General features: G+C 42.3%; 2 protein-coding genes across 2 annotated transcripts; both read right to left on the reverse strand.

Annotated features, from left to right (window-relative positions):
* Positions 1 to 6,192: 6,192 nt before the first annotated feature.
* Positions 6,193 to 7,140, reverse strand: LOC117350433 (olfactory receptor 4Q3-like). The gene has a single exon (XM_033924712.1). The coding sequence runs from the start codon at positions 7,138 to 7,140 to the stop codon at positions 6,193 to 6,195; it is 948 nt and encodes a 315-aa protein (XP_033780603.1).
* A 9,812-nt stretch (positions 7,141 to 16,952) lies between these two features.
* On the reverse strand, positions 16,953 to 17,834 carry LOC117350435 (olfactory receptor 4Q2-like). Its single transcript, XM_033924713.1, has 2 exons — positions 17,483 to 17,834; positions 16,953 to 17,191 (listed from the first exon to the last, which is right to left on the reverse strand). The coding sequence occupies exons 1-2, from the start codon at positions 17,832 to 17,834 to the stop codon at positions 16,953 to 16,955; spliced, it is 591 nt and encodes a 196-aa protein (XP_033780604.1).
* Between the last annotated feature and the right edge of the window lie 970 nt (positions 17,835 to 18,804).

Consider the following 18,804-nt stretch of genomic DNA (forward strand, 5'->3'; position numbering starts at 1 on the left):
TTATCATATAAAATTAATAAAAATACTTGAACTAAAAATCAAATGAACTGCTGTATTCTGTATTAATTTACATACTTTCTTTTTACGATAACCTGCCAGGTGCACAATATTGCAATGATCTTTTACTCTTATTCTTGAAGACATCCTTTGTTATACCTTAGAAACCCTTCAGAGATCCCTTAAAAATGTAATTTCATAGGTTGATATAAAAGGTTTGCTTAATTCATCATGAAGCAGAGTCTAGGTCTAAAATCAAATAATAGAATTAATGATTTTTGTAATGAGGAAGTGATGGCAATTCCGTTTCCACCCTTCCTATTTAAACTTGACGTGCTGCTCAAGGTTTCTTTGGTAACGATTGCTCTCTCTTGATATATTAAGGAAAGAATCGGAAAGAAAATTCAATGAGACCCAGCAAGTGAGGTGGGGCAAGGAGAAAAGTGAGGTGGGGCAAGGAGAAACAAGGTGAACAAGACAGAAGATTAATATATTCTGAAACAGGCAAAGATGAATGTTGCTAGTTAGAGATCAAAACCTGGCACCTTTTACAAAGGTGCATTAAGCGTTTTAGTGCCCGCTAAATATATAGCGCTGAAAGGTATACATAGTGCTGTACATGTTGACATTTATAGATTTTCCCTGATCAGAAGAGCTTACATGACATATAAGTTTAGGGATGCAGAACCCAAGGTGAGAGGAGTTCGGAGTTGAAAGCACTCTCAAAGCTTTACCTTGCAAGTGAAGTGTATTTTCAAAGTGACAATTGAACACTTATTTTAAAAGACTGGTGGTCAAACATTAAAAATTAATTTATGAAGTCAAAGATACTTACACCTTACTATTTTTAGAGGGCATCGCTTGAATGGATGATTTTTGCCTCGCTGATTTCCAAATGCCAAACATATTCCTGAAAATCACTACAAAGTATGATTTATAGCTACATTAAATTAATAGGTAGTCTCTGTCTTAGATGCCCTGCCAACAGTTGCAGGCTGAAGGCTTTCACCAGAGGGCACAGAGAGATTTATTTAAACTCTGCAGTATTCAGGGCTCTTGGGATTACACTCTTTTAATGATCTCAAAGGAAGCAAGTGGTTAGCACATTCACTATTTGCCAACACATAGATGAAAAAAACAAATAGGTTGAAAATATTAAATCCGTGTGGTTAAAATGTGCATGAAAAATTGGATTTGTATTTCTTCTATACCGTGTGAAAGCTGTCGATGGTAGAGTAGGTATTTGTCCATCCCTGGGGTTTCACAATCGAAGGGGCCACTTTACAAAGATGCTCTAAAAAGTGGTCTGTACTATTCCCAGCAAGTGTCTTCCCATCAGGCTGAGGTTATTTTTAGCATTTTTCCCCCTATTAACGACCACGCACTAATTAGTGTGTGCTTTCAATGAACCGCTTTTGTAATACTGTTATTAAGAGTAATTATATCAAAATCTTCTTAAATAGCTTTAAATAAATATAGTTATGAAGATGCACTTATCTCAGTGCTTCATTTCAAAATGCGGTAGTGCAATTCAATGTGATTGTGCCCACGGGCCACTATTAATGGCTTTCTCGGGGATCCTTATTGAAAACTGCCAAAAAATAACCACTGTTATTGAATGCCCAACATCACTATATTAGACCTCAGCTCTCAGGTTATTAAATACAATCTTCATCAACGTAGTACTTACTGCGTTTAGCTCCAGCATTATTGCTTTTCAAAAAATGATGCAGGTGACTTTAGGATGCTGGGTTAGACCAGAGATCCATCGCGCCCAGCAGTCCACTCATCTGTTTGCCTTGGTTTGCTTTCAGAACCTTGGACAGCAACCTGCTTATCATGCAATATTAAGGTGCTATGTTGACTGTTAATGCCTATTAATTGCTGCATTAACAGCTACAACTCCATTGTGACTCCCATTGTATTAGGAACAACTTAGATTGTAAGCTCTCTGGGGCAGAGAACTAACTTCTCAACCTGATTTCAACTGCCATGAATTGGATTTGAAAAAAAATGAACCAAAATTTTTTTTATTTACAACTAGCAGAAAAGAACTGATTTAAGGGTTCATTTAAAAAAAAAAAAAAAAAAGAAGCTTCCAAAAAGTGTCAAAAAAAGGAAAAATGTACATTTTCCTCACCAAATCCTTCTATTCACTATTTTTTTTTTTTTGAAACATTTTCTAGATGGATTTCTATGCTGTTCATCCACTGCTTGTCTAAATTTCAAGGGGGTATGTTAAAAGTGCGGTGTTGATGGGACTAAGACAGGCTTATGACCTCGATGTTTTTCTGCCATAATCAAACATTATAGAATACATGCAAGGAACAATTTGGTTGTTTGGGGCTAGTCCTGTTTTAACAATGAATAAGTGTCAAAAAGGTGCCCAAATACTTGAGTATCTGATTGTAAAACCGCTTAGATAACCTTGAAAGGCGGTATATAAACACCTAATAAACTTGAAACTTTAAGTTGCCACTGGAGGCATGCAAGCATGAACCCCCACACTTCCACAATGGTCACTGAACCCCCTCCCGCCCCCAAAGATATGTGGCACAGTGGTTAAAGCTACAGCCTCAGCACGCTGAGGTTGTTGGTTCATACCCACACTGCTCCTTGTGACCCTGGGCAAATCACTTAATCCTCTCCCCCCCCCCCATTGCCCCAGGTACATCAGAGAGATTGTGCATCCACTGGGACAGACAGGGAAACATGCTTGAGTACCTGAATAAATTCATGTAAACTGTTCTGAGCTCCCCTAGAAAATTGAATGAATGAATATCAGTCTGTATGACAGCTTCAGACTTTATGGACAGTCCTATTAGAGCAACAAACCAGTCTCTAGAGTAGCCTGGTGGTCAGTGCAGTGGCGGTCTGTGTCTGTATATGGCCGTTTGGGGGAGGATGGGGTGGGGAGGGCTTCAATGGCTGGGAGAGTGTAGATGGGCTGGAGTAGGTTTTAACGGAGATTTCGGCAGTAGGAACCCAAGCACAGTACCGGGTAGAGCTTTGGATTCTTGCCCAGAAATAGCTAAGAAGAAAAAATTAAAAAAAATTTAAATTGAATCAGGTAGGGCAGACTGGATGGACTATTTGGGTCTTTATCTGCCATCATCTACTATGTTACTATATGTTACTATGGTTCAAAAAGATAGATGCACATCTGAAAAATGACCATTAAAAAAAAAAAAAACATCAACAAGATAGAGATTTTACAGTTTTGAAAATTTGCATCTTTGACACTGGATTTTTGTGCGTCTTCCACAAAAACGTCCAAACCCATATTTGGAAGCCATATTGAATATGGCCATTAAAGATGTTTTGCCAAAGGTGGTCAGTGCTCTAGTCTCTATAAATACACCTTCTCAGTCCCTTAGGTCAGAATCACAATGTTTGTTGGAAACTCCTTCTTTGAATACGTTCAATAATTTTTAGTATTGCTGGACCGTGAATGCCTTACCTATTCATATTCATCAGATTCCGGTGCTATTATCCTTCCGCAGGTCGTTGAAGGCTTATTTTTTTCCAAAAAGTTTTTGGGAATGGAGATCTGATCGATTGAACTATTCAATCAGTAGGTCTTGCATTTTTTTAGGTGGGATTTTAGTGTTCTTTTTAAGAAATTATGTTGTTTTATGTTTATTTATTTATTTATTTTTTCACTTATTTAGCCCGTCCTCCCAAAGCAGCCCAGAACGTGTTACAAAGTACATATACAATATAATCGAGACAGGGCAGAGATGACATAATTTACAATATAGACATGACAATAAAACATATACACTAACCCCATCTTTTACTAAGGTGCGCTAACTGACTAGCACGCACTAATCGAATTAGTGCGCGCTAAACGCTAATGTGTCCATAGACTAACATGCATGCGTTAGTGTTTAGCTTGCGCTAAATCGATTAGCGCACCTTAGTAAAAGAGGGGATAAGCAGCATCTGGTGAGAGTAGGTGGCGAAGGTGCGTTAGACTCTGAATGGCTTTTCTGGGTGCATGCCCTTATGTATTGCTTTGAGCATGTACTTTTGTAACCCGCGTAGATTGTTTGGATATACGGGATAAAATTGTTTTAAATAAATAATGTTTCAATGCTATTCGTTTTATTTTCCTTAAAAAAAAAAAAAAAAAGCAAGACTGACATATTTGCATAGGTTTGGGAGAAGTTATTTAACAATCTACAAAAGGTTATTTTCCCTATTGATAGCTTCATCTACTCATATAAAAGAACCATGATGCACATTTTTTTATGAAATCAGAAAAACAGGAAGAAAAGATTCAGTTGTCCAAAGCAAAAAAAGGTATCTTTATTTAGATAAAATACTTTTGAATAACACTGGCCAACACTCATTTTGGTGCCTCAAATGTTAAACCTGTTTCTGGGTATATTTGTATTTATTTAATTAATTTTCTATACTGTTTATTTCAACAGGATTGGCTGAAACATGAGTGTTAAAGTCCATTCCCTGTCTATCCTGGTGATTAAGTGACTTCCCAGGGTCACAAGGAGCAGTGTGGGTTAGAACCCACAACCTTAGGGTACTGAGGCTGTAGCTTTAACCACTGTGCCACATTCTCCCCCTGTTGATTCCAAAAATGGCACCAGTTTTCTCCTTTCAGCTCTAGTGTTTGAGATACAGAACATGTGCCATATACCACTCTTCACTCTATTCACTCATTAAAAAATCAGGATTTTTTTTTTTTTAAATCATGTTTATTGAGGTCAACCAGAGTAACACAGGGCATACAAAGAATACAATGGCAAACAAAAGCGGCTGTGAACAATGCAAAACAATACAATCGTCATCACCAGCAGAAAACACAGTTGTAATGATAGAGAACCCCCCCAGTATGCACAGACAATAACAAAAACAAAAAGAACGAAGAGCCCACAGCTCCCCACCGAGAGTGAATCCAAAAGATCAAATAGTGTTTAAATTAATATCTTTCAAGCATGAAGGAAACATATTAAAAATTAAAAGAAAAGTATGCAACATGAAAATCTCATTTCATACCAAAAGTACTAGTTTATGATACAAACTTTCCATTCTTTTGACAAACAAGAAGCTCCTTTTGTAAGACTTCCAAGAGTGGGATTTGCCAGGACAATCCCACATAAGATACCTACAATAGTCTGCCATCATGTGTGCATCTCATCTTCCTTGGTATCTGGCTTCCATTGTTTTTATGTTTTCGTGAAATCTTTCACCTTGTTCTTCGCTTAAGTCACCAAGGTTCTCTGGAAAGCCATCTAAGTGACTGCATATAATGGACTTTAACACTTATGTTTCAGCCAAGCCTGTTGAAATTGTGTGTAGTTGTCTGCCATGTTCTTACCAAGAAAGTTTTTCACAACAAGAACAAATGAAGACCAGGCACATTATTGAATTTCATTCATTGATGCTATAAAATGTGGGTCATTTATAAGTTGTCTGATCTATGAACCATCAAAAATTCCTGCCTTCAGTTTTTCCATTCTAAGTCCAGGTAACATATGTAGTATGTATTCAATGCACGAAGCGCCTTTATTGAAAGTCTTTAGAAATTGTTTCATCAGGCCGGCCAGCCGACTCTATCCTCTACAGTTGTGATTATGGGTTCCTGAAGAAGGGTTCGTCCCCGAAACTAGCCTGGTTGAACCTGGGATCCTGAGGCGTCTGTAATCTTGTGCCTCAGAGATGTTCTTTCTATCTCACTTTTCAGCTAAGTTTACCATTTTTTGACTTTTTGCTGGGGTGTTGGCTGGTAGGGTTCATTTAGGGGCTGCTCAGGTTTCACCTTAGTTGATTTATTCCTTTTGATTTGTGAATTTTCTCACTTTGATTTATTGCACACTTTGGGTGTTCAGTGATGGTGTGCGGGTGGGGGTATATTACCTCTACCTGATCTGTGAAGCGTTGGAGCTTGTCTCCCGTCGTTGCTCGCTCATACTGAGAGCACCCTGTGCAATCAATTATCAAGCATAAGATAGTTTTAAGTTACAAATAATATTTGAACTAATAATTCACCTCAAATAACAGTCAGATTCTCCAAGGATCACTGAGTAAAATATAATAAAACATTTTTTTTTTCTTTTAGTTTACAGGTAGGACAAAATCCAATCTGCTGATAATTCGGTTTATTGCAAAATAGAGTAACATGCATACATGAATCAGTGGGAGCAGAATGTCTTTATTTAAACAGACAGAAAATCAGTTTATATGTATCCCCAGAAAGGACACTTTCCTATCTTTCAGCTTCTTCATGGATATTCTCACTTTCTCATTTCTGAGCGTATAAATGAAGGGGTTTAACCAAGGGGTCACAATGGCATAGAAAACACAGATCATTTTGTCAGCTGCAAATGTCACAGAGGGTCTCATGTAGATAAAGACAGAGGGACCAAAAAACAGAGACATTACTATGATGTGGGCAGCACAGGTAGAGAAAGCTTTCTGCCTTCCCTCAGCTGAGCGAATTTTTAAGATAGCTGAGATAATGTATACATAAGAAATAAACACAATCAAGAAACATACAACGGTTAAGGATCCGCTGTTGACCATATTTGCATTTTCGCTGATAAAGGCATCAGAACAAGCCAACAAAGATAAGGCATGGGAGTCACAAAAGAAATGATCTATCTCATTAGGGCCGCAGAAGGACAGCAGAGTTGATGGAAATGCCTGACTGAAGCCATGAATGAAACCACCTACCCATGTTGATACCACCAGCAGGAGACAGAGTTGTCTGTTCATTATTGTGGTATAACGCAGAGGATTGCAGATGGCAACATAGCGGTCATAAGCCATGAGGGTCAGATGAAGACATTCAGTACCCCCAAAGAAATGCAAGAAGAATAATTGAGCGATGCAGTCTCTGAAAGAGATAGTTCTACTCTGCGAGAGAGAGTTAGCAAGATATTTGGGGATAGTGACTGTGGAAAGGCTCAGATCTAGCACTGACAGGTGGCCGAGAAAGAAGTACATGGGACAGTGCAGGTGAGAGTCTACATATACAGTTACCACAATGAGGAGATTCCCAGCTATGGCAAACAAATACATCACTACAAACAGCACAAATAATGCTATCTGTAAATCTGGATTGCTCGAAATTCCTAGAAGAATGAATTGGGTGACTCTCGTTTCATTCCTGACTGCCATTCCTTCCGCTTTATCAGCTGTAGGGAAGTTGAAATACAAAAGACAATAGATGAGACAGATGCTCAGAGAATATTGATATTCTTCAGCAGGACTTAAGAACATAAGAATAGTGCTATCTTATTTCTTTAAGTTCCAATTTGCAGAAACATTCGACATTGCTTCAGATAATTCATTGTACCATATCCATGTCATTCCTTTCTTGGTTGGGCTGAAAACTTTTCAGCAAACCCTCGTGATAGAATTAATGATTTATGTAATCAAGAAGTGATGGTACTGACAATACAACTCTTGCCTTTCCACTCTCCCTAGTTAAACTTTGACAATCTACTCAAGGTTTATTTAACAATAATTCTTTATATTACGGATGGAGTTGGAAAGAGACAATGAGACACAGCAAGTGAGGTGGGAGAAGGAGAGAGAGAAGATGAACAAAACAGCTAAAAGGCCACTGAAACTGGCTGAAATGCCTGCTGCTAGTTCATAACTTATTCTTTACTCTTTAAGTTAAGTATATTTATAACATGACTTATTACAGTTATGTCAAAAGATTGAAAATTGCACATTTGGTGAGCAATAACTAAACATGGGATTGAAAAATAGAGATTGGTACTTACAGGATATTATTTAGAGATATCTTCAATTGAATGGATGATTTCCATGGAGCATAATTTATAGAGACATTCAGAAATCCTGGAGAATCTGTCTCTAGCTCTGCCAACAACTACAAAGTGCAGGATTTCTCCAAAATAATGAGCTGAAACTGTATTTGGGGCTCTTGGGATTTTGTTCTTCGGAAGATCCCTAAAGAAGCAGCAGGTTAAACAATTTACCATTTAAAGTATTCACCACGAAAACAAAAACAATATTTTGGAACCTCTAGAGTCCAGGTGGATAAATCTCGCATGAGAAATGGATACAAATCGTTTCCTCACTGATTTTTATATTCTTGGTGTCAACACTCAAAGAAATTGTTTAAGCATATGAAAAAAAAGCGATGTGCATTAATTATTACTCATTGGCAAAGTAGAGTAGTCTGCCCCTGCTTCTGCCATTGCAGGGGAATACAGAATATTCTTGCCCTTTGCTTTTGAAGCTGATATCTTGATGCATCAGCTTCCATGGTAGGTGTAGTTGCTGAGGAATATCACATCCCTTAGAAGGAAAAGTGGGCCGAAAAATGGCAGATGAGCTTCAACGTGGGGAAATGCAAGGTCATGCACGTGGGGAAAAAGAACGCGATGTTCACATACAAAATGGGGGGAACACCACTAGGGGTCAGCAACCTGGAGAGAGACCTGGGAGTGATGGTAGATGCAACACTGAAGGTATCGGCGCAATGCGCCACGGCCTCAAGGAAAGCAAACAGAATGTTGGGTATCATTAAGAAGGGTATTACGACCAGGACGAAGGAAGTCATCATGCCGCTGTATCGTGCAATGGTGCGGCCGCATCTGGAGTACTGCGTCCAGTACTGGTCACCGTACCTCAAGAAAGACATGGCGGTACTTGAGGGAGTACAAAGAAGAGCAACCAAACTGATAAAGGGAATGGAAAATCTCCCATATACCGAAAGATTGAAGCAGTTGGGACTTTTCTCCCTGGAAAAGCGAAGACTTAGAGGAGACATGATAGAAACCTTCAAGATCCTGAAGGGCATAGAAAAAGTAGACAGGGACAGATTTTTCAAATTAAGGGGCACCACAAGCACAAGGGGGCATTGGGAGAAATTGAAAGGGGACAGGTTTAGAACAAACGCTAGGAAGTTCTTTTTCACTCAGAGGGTGGTGGATACATGGAACGCGCTTCCAGAGACTGTTGTAGACAAGAAAACATTAAATGGTTTCAAAGAAGGTTTGGATAGATTTCTAGAACAAAAAGGGATTGAAGGGTATAGATAGGTATAGGCCACTACTCAGGCAATGGGCCTTATGGGCCACCGCGGGAGCGGACCGCTGAGCAGGATGGACCTAGGGTCTGCCTCAGCGGAGGCAACTTCTTATGTTCTTATTTTCTTATGACTGTTGTTTACAGCGTGTCCAAAGTGTATTCTTTATCATTTATAGGTCATAATATACAGTATTTATTATACTAGCCATGACACCTTGAAAATTCCACAGAAAGGTATTTGGGCACAAATCCCCAAATATTGGTATCTCATCCCACAGTAATATCACAGGAATAGAATGACACAGGGACAAATTTTTCCCCATCCCCACAGGAACTTAGTTTCCCTGTCTCATCCCCATGAGTTTTGTCGCTGTTCCTGTCCCTGCCCCATTCCTGTAAGCTTTGCCTTAACTGCACAAGCCTAGAACACTTATGATTTTAAAGTGTTTAGGGCTTGTGCAGATGAGGACGGAGCTTGCAGGAATAGGGCAGAGATAGGAAAAGAACTCGCCGGGACGGGATGGGAAAATGAATTCCCCCATGTCATTCTCTAGTTACAGGCTCAGTCGTGAGGAACAAACAAGTTCTTTGAATCTTCAAGGAGATCTTCCTGCATTCACTGTTTCATAGAAACATAGAAAACATAGAAGATGACGGCAGATAAGGGCCATAGCCCATCAGGTCTGCCCACTCTACTGACCCACCCCCAAGTCTACTATCCTAGGCATCCCACTCCTGGTGACAGGTTCCCTTGGCTTAACCCTCTAAGGGATCCCACATGGGCATCCCATTTGCTCTTAAATTCTTGCACGCTGTTTGCCTCGATCACCTGCACCAGGAGCTCGTTCCAAGGATCAACCACTCTCTCGGTGAAGAAATATTTCCTGGTGTCGCCATGAAATTTCCCGCCCCTGAGTTTGAGCGGATGCCCTCTTGTGGCTGAGGGTCCTGGAACAGTCCCATCCTTTTATCTAAAGTGACAAATTCTTAACATGTAAAAATGGGCGTTTATCCAAAAACACACCAGAACACTCTTCCCATCATTATACCATGGCAACTGGAGCAGCAATATGTTGGTTTCCATCACAAGGGGCAGGCAGGGCCCCTGGATGTCCCACAGAATTTTCTGGAATCTTGCAATTTAACATGATATACTGATGCCCCAGCCTACATTACAGGAATAATTTGTTAGACTAGAAGGGAATTTGAGCATCCACTAGTTCATATTATTTCCTCTCTCTTCTGTGTAGCCTAACACACAAACACTGATGAGGGAGAATAAAAAGAGAAGATATAAGACCGTCCTACAGAAATACTAGAATTTTAGTACAGCTCATACCAATTGCCCATTTGTTATCTCAATGTTCATACTGAATTACTTTCCTTTTTCAAACCTGAGCACCTGGTCGCAGTACATGAAAAAGGACATAGTACTTCTCAAAAGGGTCCAGAGAAGAGCGACAAAAATGGTTAAGGGGCTGGGGGAGTTGCCGTACAACGAGAGGCTAGAGAAACTGGGCCTCTTCTCCCTTGAAAAGAGGAGACTGAGAGGGGACAAGATATTGAAGGGAATTGACTTAGTAGAGAAAGAGAGATTGTTCACCCTATCTAAAGTGAAGAGAATGAGAGGTCACTCACTAAAGTTGGAAGGAAAAAGATTCCGTACAAACGTAAGGAAGTTATTCTTCGCCCAGAGAGTGGTAGAAATCTGGAACGCTCTTCCGGAGGCTGTTATAGGGGAAAGCACCCTTCAAGGTTTCAAGCTAAGGTTGGATAAGTTCCTACTGGCAGGTAAGGCTAGACTCAACTAGGGCACTGGTCTTTGACCTAAGGGCCACTGCGTGAACGGACTGCTGGGCACGATGGATCACTGATCTGACCTAGCAGCGGCAAATCTTATGTTCTAAACTACACTCAGGAGCATATCTTGTTATTTCCATTCCTAATAGGAGTTAGGATAATAGAATAGGAGTTAGGATAATAGAAAAGAAAGAGAATACCATATCAAACACGAAAGAGGAAATTGAGAAGATAAGAGAGCCACATCACGTATCTAGCGTTCGTTGGGTGCTGTTTTTAGAACATCACGTAGCCCCAAAATCCACACCCAACTTTTTGGCACAATGATTTATACCCACTGAAACCTGATGTCCTCATGAGTAAATTATGAGTGGATCTCTCAAATTCTATAACACTGAAAGCATCTTTTTTAAATTATTATTTCAAATCATTTTTATTATAGTATAAAGAATTAGACGTTGCTAGGCAGCCTCCGGGACCTGCTCCTAGCAACACTGAAGTCCAGAAGTGGGCATGTTTATAGGTGGCAACAGACTTTGGCATCACTAGGCACTACTGGCTATGATTCTGCAGGGACCCTAGGTATAGGATTAACATATTTTACAAAGGAAAACCCCGGACACATAACCCGCCCCTTTCTGCCCCAGACCCGCCCCCCAGCAAGCCTCCTCTCTTCTGCCATGAGCTCCGATCACGACTAGAGAACCTGGAGCATGCGCAGATGTGTGTGACATCATCCGTGCATGCTCAGAGGCCCTCCATATGCGGCCGGAGTTCATCAGGGATTTCCAAAACCCAGACAAATGCCGAGTTTTGAAAAGTCTGTCCGGAAGCCCGGACAGACATCAAAAAAGAGGACATGTCTGGGTTTTCCTGGATGTCTGGTAATCCTACCTAGGCCTGTAAAACCCTGGCCTACATTTCAGGTGCCTAGGGTCCTAGCTAGCTGTGATTCTGCAAGTATTGCCTATCTGTGATTGACATGCAGCATGCATCCATTTTCTAGGCCCCAGCCCCTATCTGCTAAGGTGCCTTTTAACTGTTAATATATATTAATTACTGCATTAAAATCTAATTTTAGTGTAGTAAATAGTGGCCTTAATCCTCCACTGCCTTACTTATAGCTTTAATTGTAAGCCCTCTGGGGCAGGGAATTAACTACTGAACCTGATTGGAACTGCCTTGAGCTGCATTTGAAGAGATAAGAATGAAATGTCTAGTTTTAGCTAGCAGAAAAGAATCAAACTAATGCTTCAATATTAAGACGGCATTTTCTTCTGTATTTGTCAAATATCTGTTTTGCTTTGATTTGTACATTTTACAGATTAGCACATAGGAATAGGTTGGAGAGAGGTGTTCCTTAGCCTGGAAAAAGTCGATTTCCCAGACCTCTGGAGTAGAGAGTTGCGCGGGCCCAGAAATCCCACCCATCCCCGCCCGTCCCCACCAGGATCCTCTCCGTCCCCACCCGTCTCCGCCAGGATCCTCTCCGTCCCCACCCGTCCCCGCCAGGATCCTCTCCGTCCCCACCCGTCCCCGTCAGGATCCTCTCCGTCCCCACCCGTCCCCGCCAGGATCCTCTCCGTCCCCACCCGTCCCCGTCAGGATCCTCTCCGTCCCCACCCATCCCCGCCAGGATCCTCTCCGTCCCCACCCGTCTCCGCCAGGATCCTCTCCGTCCCCACCCGTCTCCGCCAGGATCCTCTCCGTCCCCACCCGTCCCCGCCAGGATCCTCTCTGTCCCCCACCCGTCCCCGTCAGGATCCTCTCCGTCCCCACCCGTCCCCGTCAGGATCCTCTCCGTCCCCACCCGTCCCCGCCAGGATCCTCTCCGTCCCCACCCGTCCCCGCCAGGATCCTCTCCGTCCCCACCCGTCCCCGCCAGGATCCTCTCCGTCCCCACCCGTCCCCGTCAGGATCCTCTCCGTCCCCACCCGTCCCCGCCAGGATCCTCTCCGTCCCCACCCGTCCCCGCCAGGATCCTCTCCGTCCCCACCCGTCCCCGCCAGGATCCTCTCCGTCCCCACCCGTCCCCGTCAGGATCCTCTCCGTCCCCACCCGTCCCCGCCAGGATCCTCTCCGTCCCCACCCGTCCCCGTCAGGATCCTCTCCGTCCCCACCCGTCCCCGTCAGGATCCTCTCCGTCCCCACCCGTCCCCGTCAGGATCCTCTCCGTCCCCACCCGTCCCCGTCAGGATCCTCTCCGTCCCTACCCATCCCCGCAAGTAATTCCCTCCATCCCCGCCCGTCCCCATAAAAAGCAGCAATTACTTCTGACAGGATCATCAATTCCACAGTTTCTTTTGTGTTTGCGCTGCTGTTTTCCTTGTGGAATCTCTTTGGTGGAACCCTTTTTAGTTTTCTGTTCAGGTAATTCACTTATAAACCCCCTCTTTTACTAAGGCTGACGTGTCCATTATATTATATGGACGAACCCTGCTTCCAAAGCCTTCCATCCCCGTGGGAGTCCCGTTGGCTAGAGGGGGGTCCCCATGGGAGTCCCGTGGGTTAGGGGGGGATTCCTGCGGGACCCCCGTGGGACCCGTGGGATTCCCGCGATCCCCGTTCCCATGCAGACCTCTACTCTGGAGGTTAAACTTGGGCCCTCTTTTACAAAGGCACGCAAAGCGTCCATAGGATAACATGCACGCATTAGCGTTTAACACGTGTTTAGCGCGTTTTTAAAAAAACTCTTTAAGAGGACCACATATGTAAAGTTGTATTGTTTATTCCCCCATCCGTACTTATTTGTACACTGCTTAGAAGTTTGCACGGTATAAAAATTTTTTAAATAAAACTTGAAACTTGATAACAGCTGACTTAAAAGTGAAGAGCCTCCGAACTTATCTGGTGTAGAAGGTCTGAGGCTGAGATAGACACTAAGGCCCTCTTTTACAAAGGCGCGCTAAGCGTTTTAGCGTGGATTTAGCGTGCGCTAAATCAATGCATGCCCTAACCGCTAATGCGTCCATAGGATAACACGCACGCGTTAGTGTTTAGTGCGAGTTTAGTGTGCGCTAATATTTAGCACACGCTAAAAAACTTAGCGCAGCTTTGTCAAAGAGGGGGGGTAAAGAATGACACGGGATGGTTTCCCAAGGTTTTCCGCGAAGACAGAAATGGTGATGAATTTTGCCACTTTGTTGTTCTATGGACATTATAGACACTTATCTCCTAATTAAATTTTATTTTTTCAATTATGAGCTTGTTAACGCTCATGATTGAAGCCAATTTACTGATTAAGTTAGGTGCCTATCTTTAGGTGCCTCTTATAGAATTTCCCCCTAATTCTATATATGACATCTACAGAATTGGCACCGACTTGATCGGTGTTTAGCATGACTCTACAAGGTGTGCGTACCTTGTATAACATTGCTCTACGTGCCAGTGCGTTGCATAACCTATAGGCAGGTTGGAGATGCTGTCCATGCCGGCAAAGTTAAGGAAGTATGGGGGAAAGAAAGGGGCACATATGGCATGGAGCAGGAAGGAGTGGGGGACACAAGAATGTTCACCCTAGGTGCAAACTGATGCCTACCAGAATGTTGAGAAATCCAAAGCCAAGTCCCTGTGAACTGCAACAGTGTCTATTGTGTTGCCATCTACTGTGTTGTCGTTCTCTGGATTTTCACATAAGTGTGCATTGCCATTCATGCACTATTACAGCTAATCATTTCTATAGTGCTGTGCACATTATATGAGGGAATGATGTGGAGTCATGAAAGTTACCAGTTATTCCACACTTTTTGTTTCAATGATATGAAATGAAAAGTGTGGAATAACTTGTAAGTTTCATGGCTCCGCATCATTCTCTTCTTGGTTGAGCTGAAAACTTTTCAGTGGCCCCTCGTATTGTGATGTCATAATGCCTCATTGCACCAGTGCCTAAGAGCCAACCTCATCAGTGATGTCACAATGGCTTGGTTTCCCTATTCTTGTGCCCATTGAAATGAAAAGTGTGGAATAACTTGTACGCTTCATGGCTCCGCATCATTCTCTTCTTGGTTGAGCTGAGAACTTTTCAGTGGCCCCTCGTATTGTGATGTCATAATGCCTCATTGCACCAGTGCCTAAGAGCCAACCTCATCAGTGATGTCACAATGGCTTGGTTTCCCTATTCTTGTGCCCATTGAAATGAAAAGTGTGGAATAACTTGTACGCTTCATGGCTCCGCACCATTCTCTTCTTGGTTGAGCTGAGAACTTTTCAGTGGCCCCTCGTATTGTGATGTCATAATGCCTCATTCCACCAGTGCCTAAGAGCCAACCTCATCAGTGATGTCACAATGGCTTGGTTTCCCTATACTTGTGCCCATTGAAATGAAAAGTGTGGAATAGCTTGTAAGTTTCATGGCTCCGCATCATTCTCGTCTTGGTTGGGCTGAGAACTTTTTAGTGGCTCTTTGTATGTGGGTACCTATGCCTAGTGGACTCACAATCTAACCCCCTGTTTTACTAAGGTGTGCTAAGCGTTTTAGCGCACGCTAAATCTACACGCACGCTAACCGTTAACACGTCCATAGACTAACATGCATGCGATAGCATTTAGTGCGTAGTTAGCGCCTGCTAATATTTAGCATGCGCTAAAACGCTTAGTATACCTTAGTAAAAGGAGCCCTAAATTTTGTACCTGGGGCAATTGAAGGTTAAGTGGCTTGCCCAAGATTGCAAAGAGCTATAGTGGGAACTGAACCCAGTTTGGCGGGATCAAAACCCCTTGCCCTAACCCCCCCCCCCCCCACACTAAAAATAAATAAATAAATAAATAGGAACGTGGCATTTTTACTGATGTGGAACAAAATGGCCTTATCATGCAAGGAAGACCCAGGTAAAGGCTAAGGCAGTGGTCTCCAATTCAAACCCTTTGCAGGGCCACATTTTGGATTTGCATTTTGGAGGGCCTCAGAAAAAATAGTTAATGTCTTATTAAAGAAATGACAATTTTGCATGAAGTAAAACTCTTTATAGTTTATAAATCTTTCCTTTTGGCTAAGTCTTAATAATAATATTATAATTTATAGCTAAAGAGACATATGATCGATAAACTTTTGTGATTATGATAAATATAGTGAGGGCCTCAAAATAGTACCTGGTGGGCCGCATGTGGCCCCCGGGCCGCGAGTTTGAGACCACTGGGCTAAGGCCACACTTTAATATAGTTCAGGAACAGGACCACTTGCTTTGATAATTTCAAGGTTAGCACAGCTGTAAAATTATCACTTGAAAGCTTCCCTTAATATAAAAAAGAATCATAATTCTTATTATTGACAGAAGAAGAGAAAAAGGAAGAAAAGATTAACGGCCTCTTTTACAAAGCCGTGCGGCAACAGCCCTGAAGTCCTTTAAATCTCTATGGACTTCGGGGCCATTAGGGACAAAGGGAGTTAGAGGGTTCTGAAAAGGATGGGGACAAACATTCGATGGTCCAGTATGAACAGACTTCAGTTGTTCTCACATCTAAACAAATTAATATATCTACTGTATAAGTTGGTTTCTAAACTAGAAGTGACATACACGGGGGCCGCTGAAAAGTTCTCAGCCCAACCGACAAAGTTCGGGCAGTCTCCATTGATGGCTACGCACATTTTCATTCCATTGGAAAAATACAGAATGAAAAAAGCTGAAAATCGCTGCACTAAAGGCTCCTTTTACGAAGCTTTATCGCACGCATCTTTTCGGCACGCGCTAACCCCTGCGCCAGCCGAAAAAGTACCGCCTGCTCAAGAGGAGGCGGTCGCGGCTAGCGCGGCCAGGAGATTAGCACGCGCTATTGCGCACATTGAACCGCTAACGTGGCTTCGTAAAAGGAGCCCTAAGTTTATAGCCCTCAATGGAGACTGCCCCAACTTTGTCGGTTGGGCTGAGAACTTTTCAGCGGCCCCTCGTAAACTCAAAGATATTAAATGGAATGATCAAAATTACAATTGTTCAAGAACAAACAAGGGAGAACAACACGTAATGACGTTAAATATTTTTGCTTTTCTTCCACGTATTAACAGAGAGGAGAAGACCTAAAATTAAATAAAGAAAAGAAAGGGGATACAAAAGAGAATATTTATTTTCACTTATAAACCTGGCATCCTTTAGACCTGAATGACTTAAAAGACACCCCCGAGCCTAGCCAATCTAGCTCATTAACTGATTCTTATGCTTTGCTTGAATAAATGCCTTTACCTGACCAGATTCAAAGAAACCTCCCACCCTCTTCTTCATCGCTATTTTAACCTTCTCTGTTCTGAGAGCATAAATGAAAGGATTTAACACAGGAGTCACGATGGTATAAAAAACAGAGACCACTTTGTCAGCTGCAAATGTCACCGAGGGTCTCATGTAGATGAAGACACAGGGTCCATAAAACAAAGTGACTACCATGAGGTGGGAAGCGCAGGTAGAGAAAGCTTTCCTCCTTCCCTCCGCTGAGTTAATTTTTAAGATCGTTTTGATGATGTACGCATAAGATAAAAAAACGAGCAATAAACAGCTAAGGGCTAAAGTTCCACTGTTAACCATATCCGCGGTTTCGCTGAGAAAGGTGTTCGAGCAAGCCAACAAGGACAAGGGGTGGGTGTCGCAAAAGAAATGATTGATCTCATTTGGACCGCAGAAGGACAACTCAAAGGTCGGGAATGACTGCGCGAAGGCGTGAACTAAACCACCTACCCATGTGCAAATCACCAGCAGGAAGCAGACCCGTTTGCTCATTATTGTGGTGTAACGCAAAGGATTGCAGATGGCGACATAGCGGTCGTACGCCATCAGGGTCAGGTGAAAGCATTCTGCTCCCCCAATGAAATGTATGAAGAACAACTGAGCAATGCAGCTGGTGAATCCAATTTTTCTGCTCTGCGACATAAAGTTAAGAAGATATTTAGGGACGGTGACTGTGGAAAAGGACAAATCTATGAATGAGAGGTTGCTGAGGAAGAAGTACATGGGGGCGTGCAGCTGAGAGTCCACGTATATGGTTATCACGATGAGAAGATTCCCCGTCATTGTGAGCACGTACATCACTAGAAACATCAGAAAGAATAGAATCTGTAAGTCTACGCCGCCAGAAAGCCCAAGGAGGATGAAATGTGTGACTCTGGTCTCATTGCTGACTGCCATTCTTGTCACTTTATCTACAATGCAGAAACACAAACACAAGAAACTATAGAAAGATTATATGAAACGAGACAGATGTTCAGAGAACATTAGCATTCATTATGAAGACTTCCAAAGTTGCTGTGCCTTGCTTGGTCTCTAGTCCTTTGGAAATCCCAGCTCTTCTTTCATAAGTTACTTTTACATCTTGATCGCTTCTTTATAAAACATTCTCCTAGAATCTCTTGGGTTTTTATTATTACAGTATGTTCCTTTTCACTAAATTGTAAGCTCTGTGGCACAGGGACTATCTCTGATATATGGGTCTGTGCAGCGCTGCACACAGCTGGCAGTGTTTTAGAAAAGATAAATACACTTCTCCCTCTGTATTCGCGGTTTCAGTTACTCACGGTTTTTAACTTGCTGGCTCCTCCTCCCAAATTACATTAGTTTGCATAGAGAAATCACTGATTCCAAGCATTTACAGAGAAAATCACTGATTCCCAGCACTTTCTTCACCATGTTTTGCCTCTCCTTCAGGAACAGACCAGGTCTCCCACCATGTTATTCGCGGTTTCACTATATTCACGATGGTTTTTAATAGAAAACAGCAAATAATATATGAAAAAGTTATTTGCGGTTCTGTTAATCCCCTATCACAGCGAATACGGAGGGAGAAGTGTAGATGAAAAGATTCAAGCTGCCAGGTATCTAACGTTGTTTATTGAAGGCTATTCTATTTTGAGGTTATATACAACTTTGTCCGCTCAACAGAAACTCATTTGCCGCTACAGTAACTCTTACCCCTGAAAGAATTTTGCTGCTCATATCATCTCATTCTTACTGTCACGGAATAGCTATACCTCAGAGACTCTTCAGAGAGCAGGATACAAAA

This window comes from Geotrypetes seraphini, chromosome 16 (assembly GCF_902459505.1).
Source record: "Geotrypetes seraphini chromosome 16, aGeoSer1.1, whole genome shotgun sequence".
Lineage (NCBI taxonomy): Eukaryota > Metazoa > Chordata > Amphibia > Gymnophiona > Dermophiidae > Geotrypetes > Geotrypetes seraphini.

Coding starts and splice junctions, on each gene's coding strand:
- LOC117350433 (XM_033924712.1), bottom strand. CDS start 7,140: ATGGCAGTCAGGAATGAAACGAGAGTCACCCAATTCATTCTTCTAGGA.
- LOC117350435 (XM_033924713.1), bottom strand. CDS start 17,834: ATGTACGTGCTCACAATGACGGGGAATCTTCTCATCGTGATAACCATA. Junction 17,192..17,482: donor GGTGATTTGCACATGGGTAG/GTGGTTTAGTTC, acceptor ACCTCATGGTAG/TCACTTTGTTTTATGGACCC.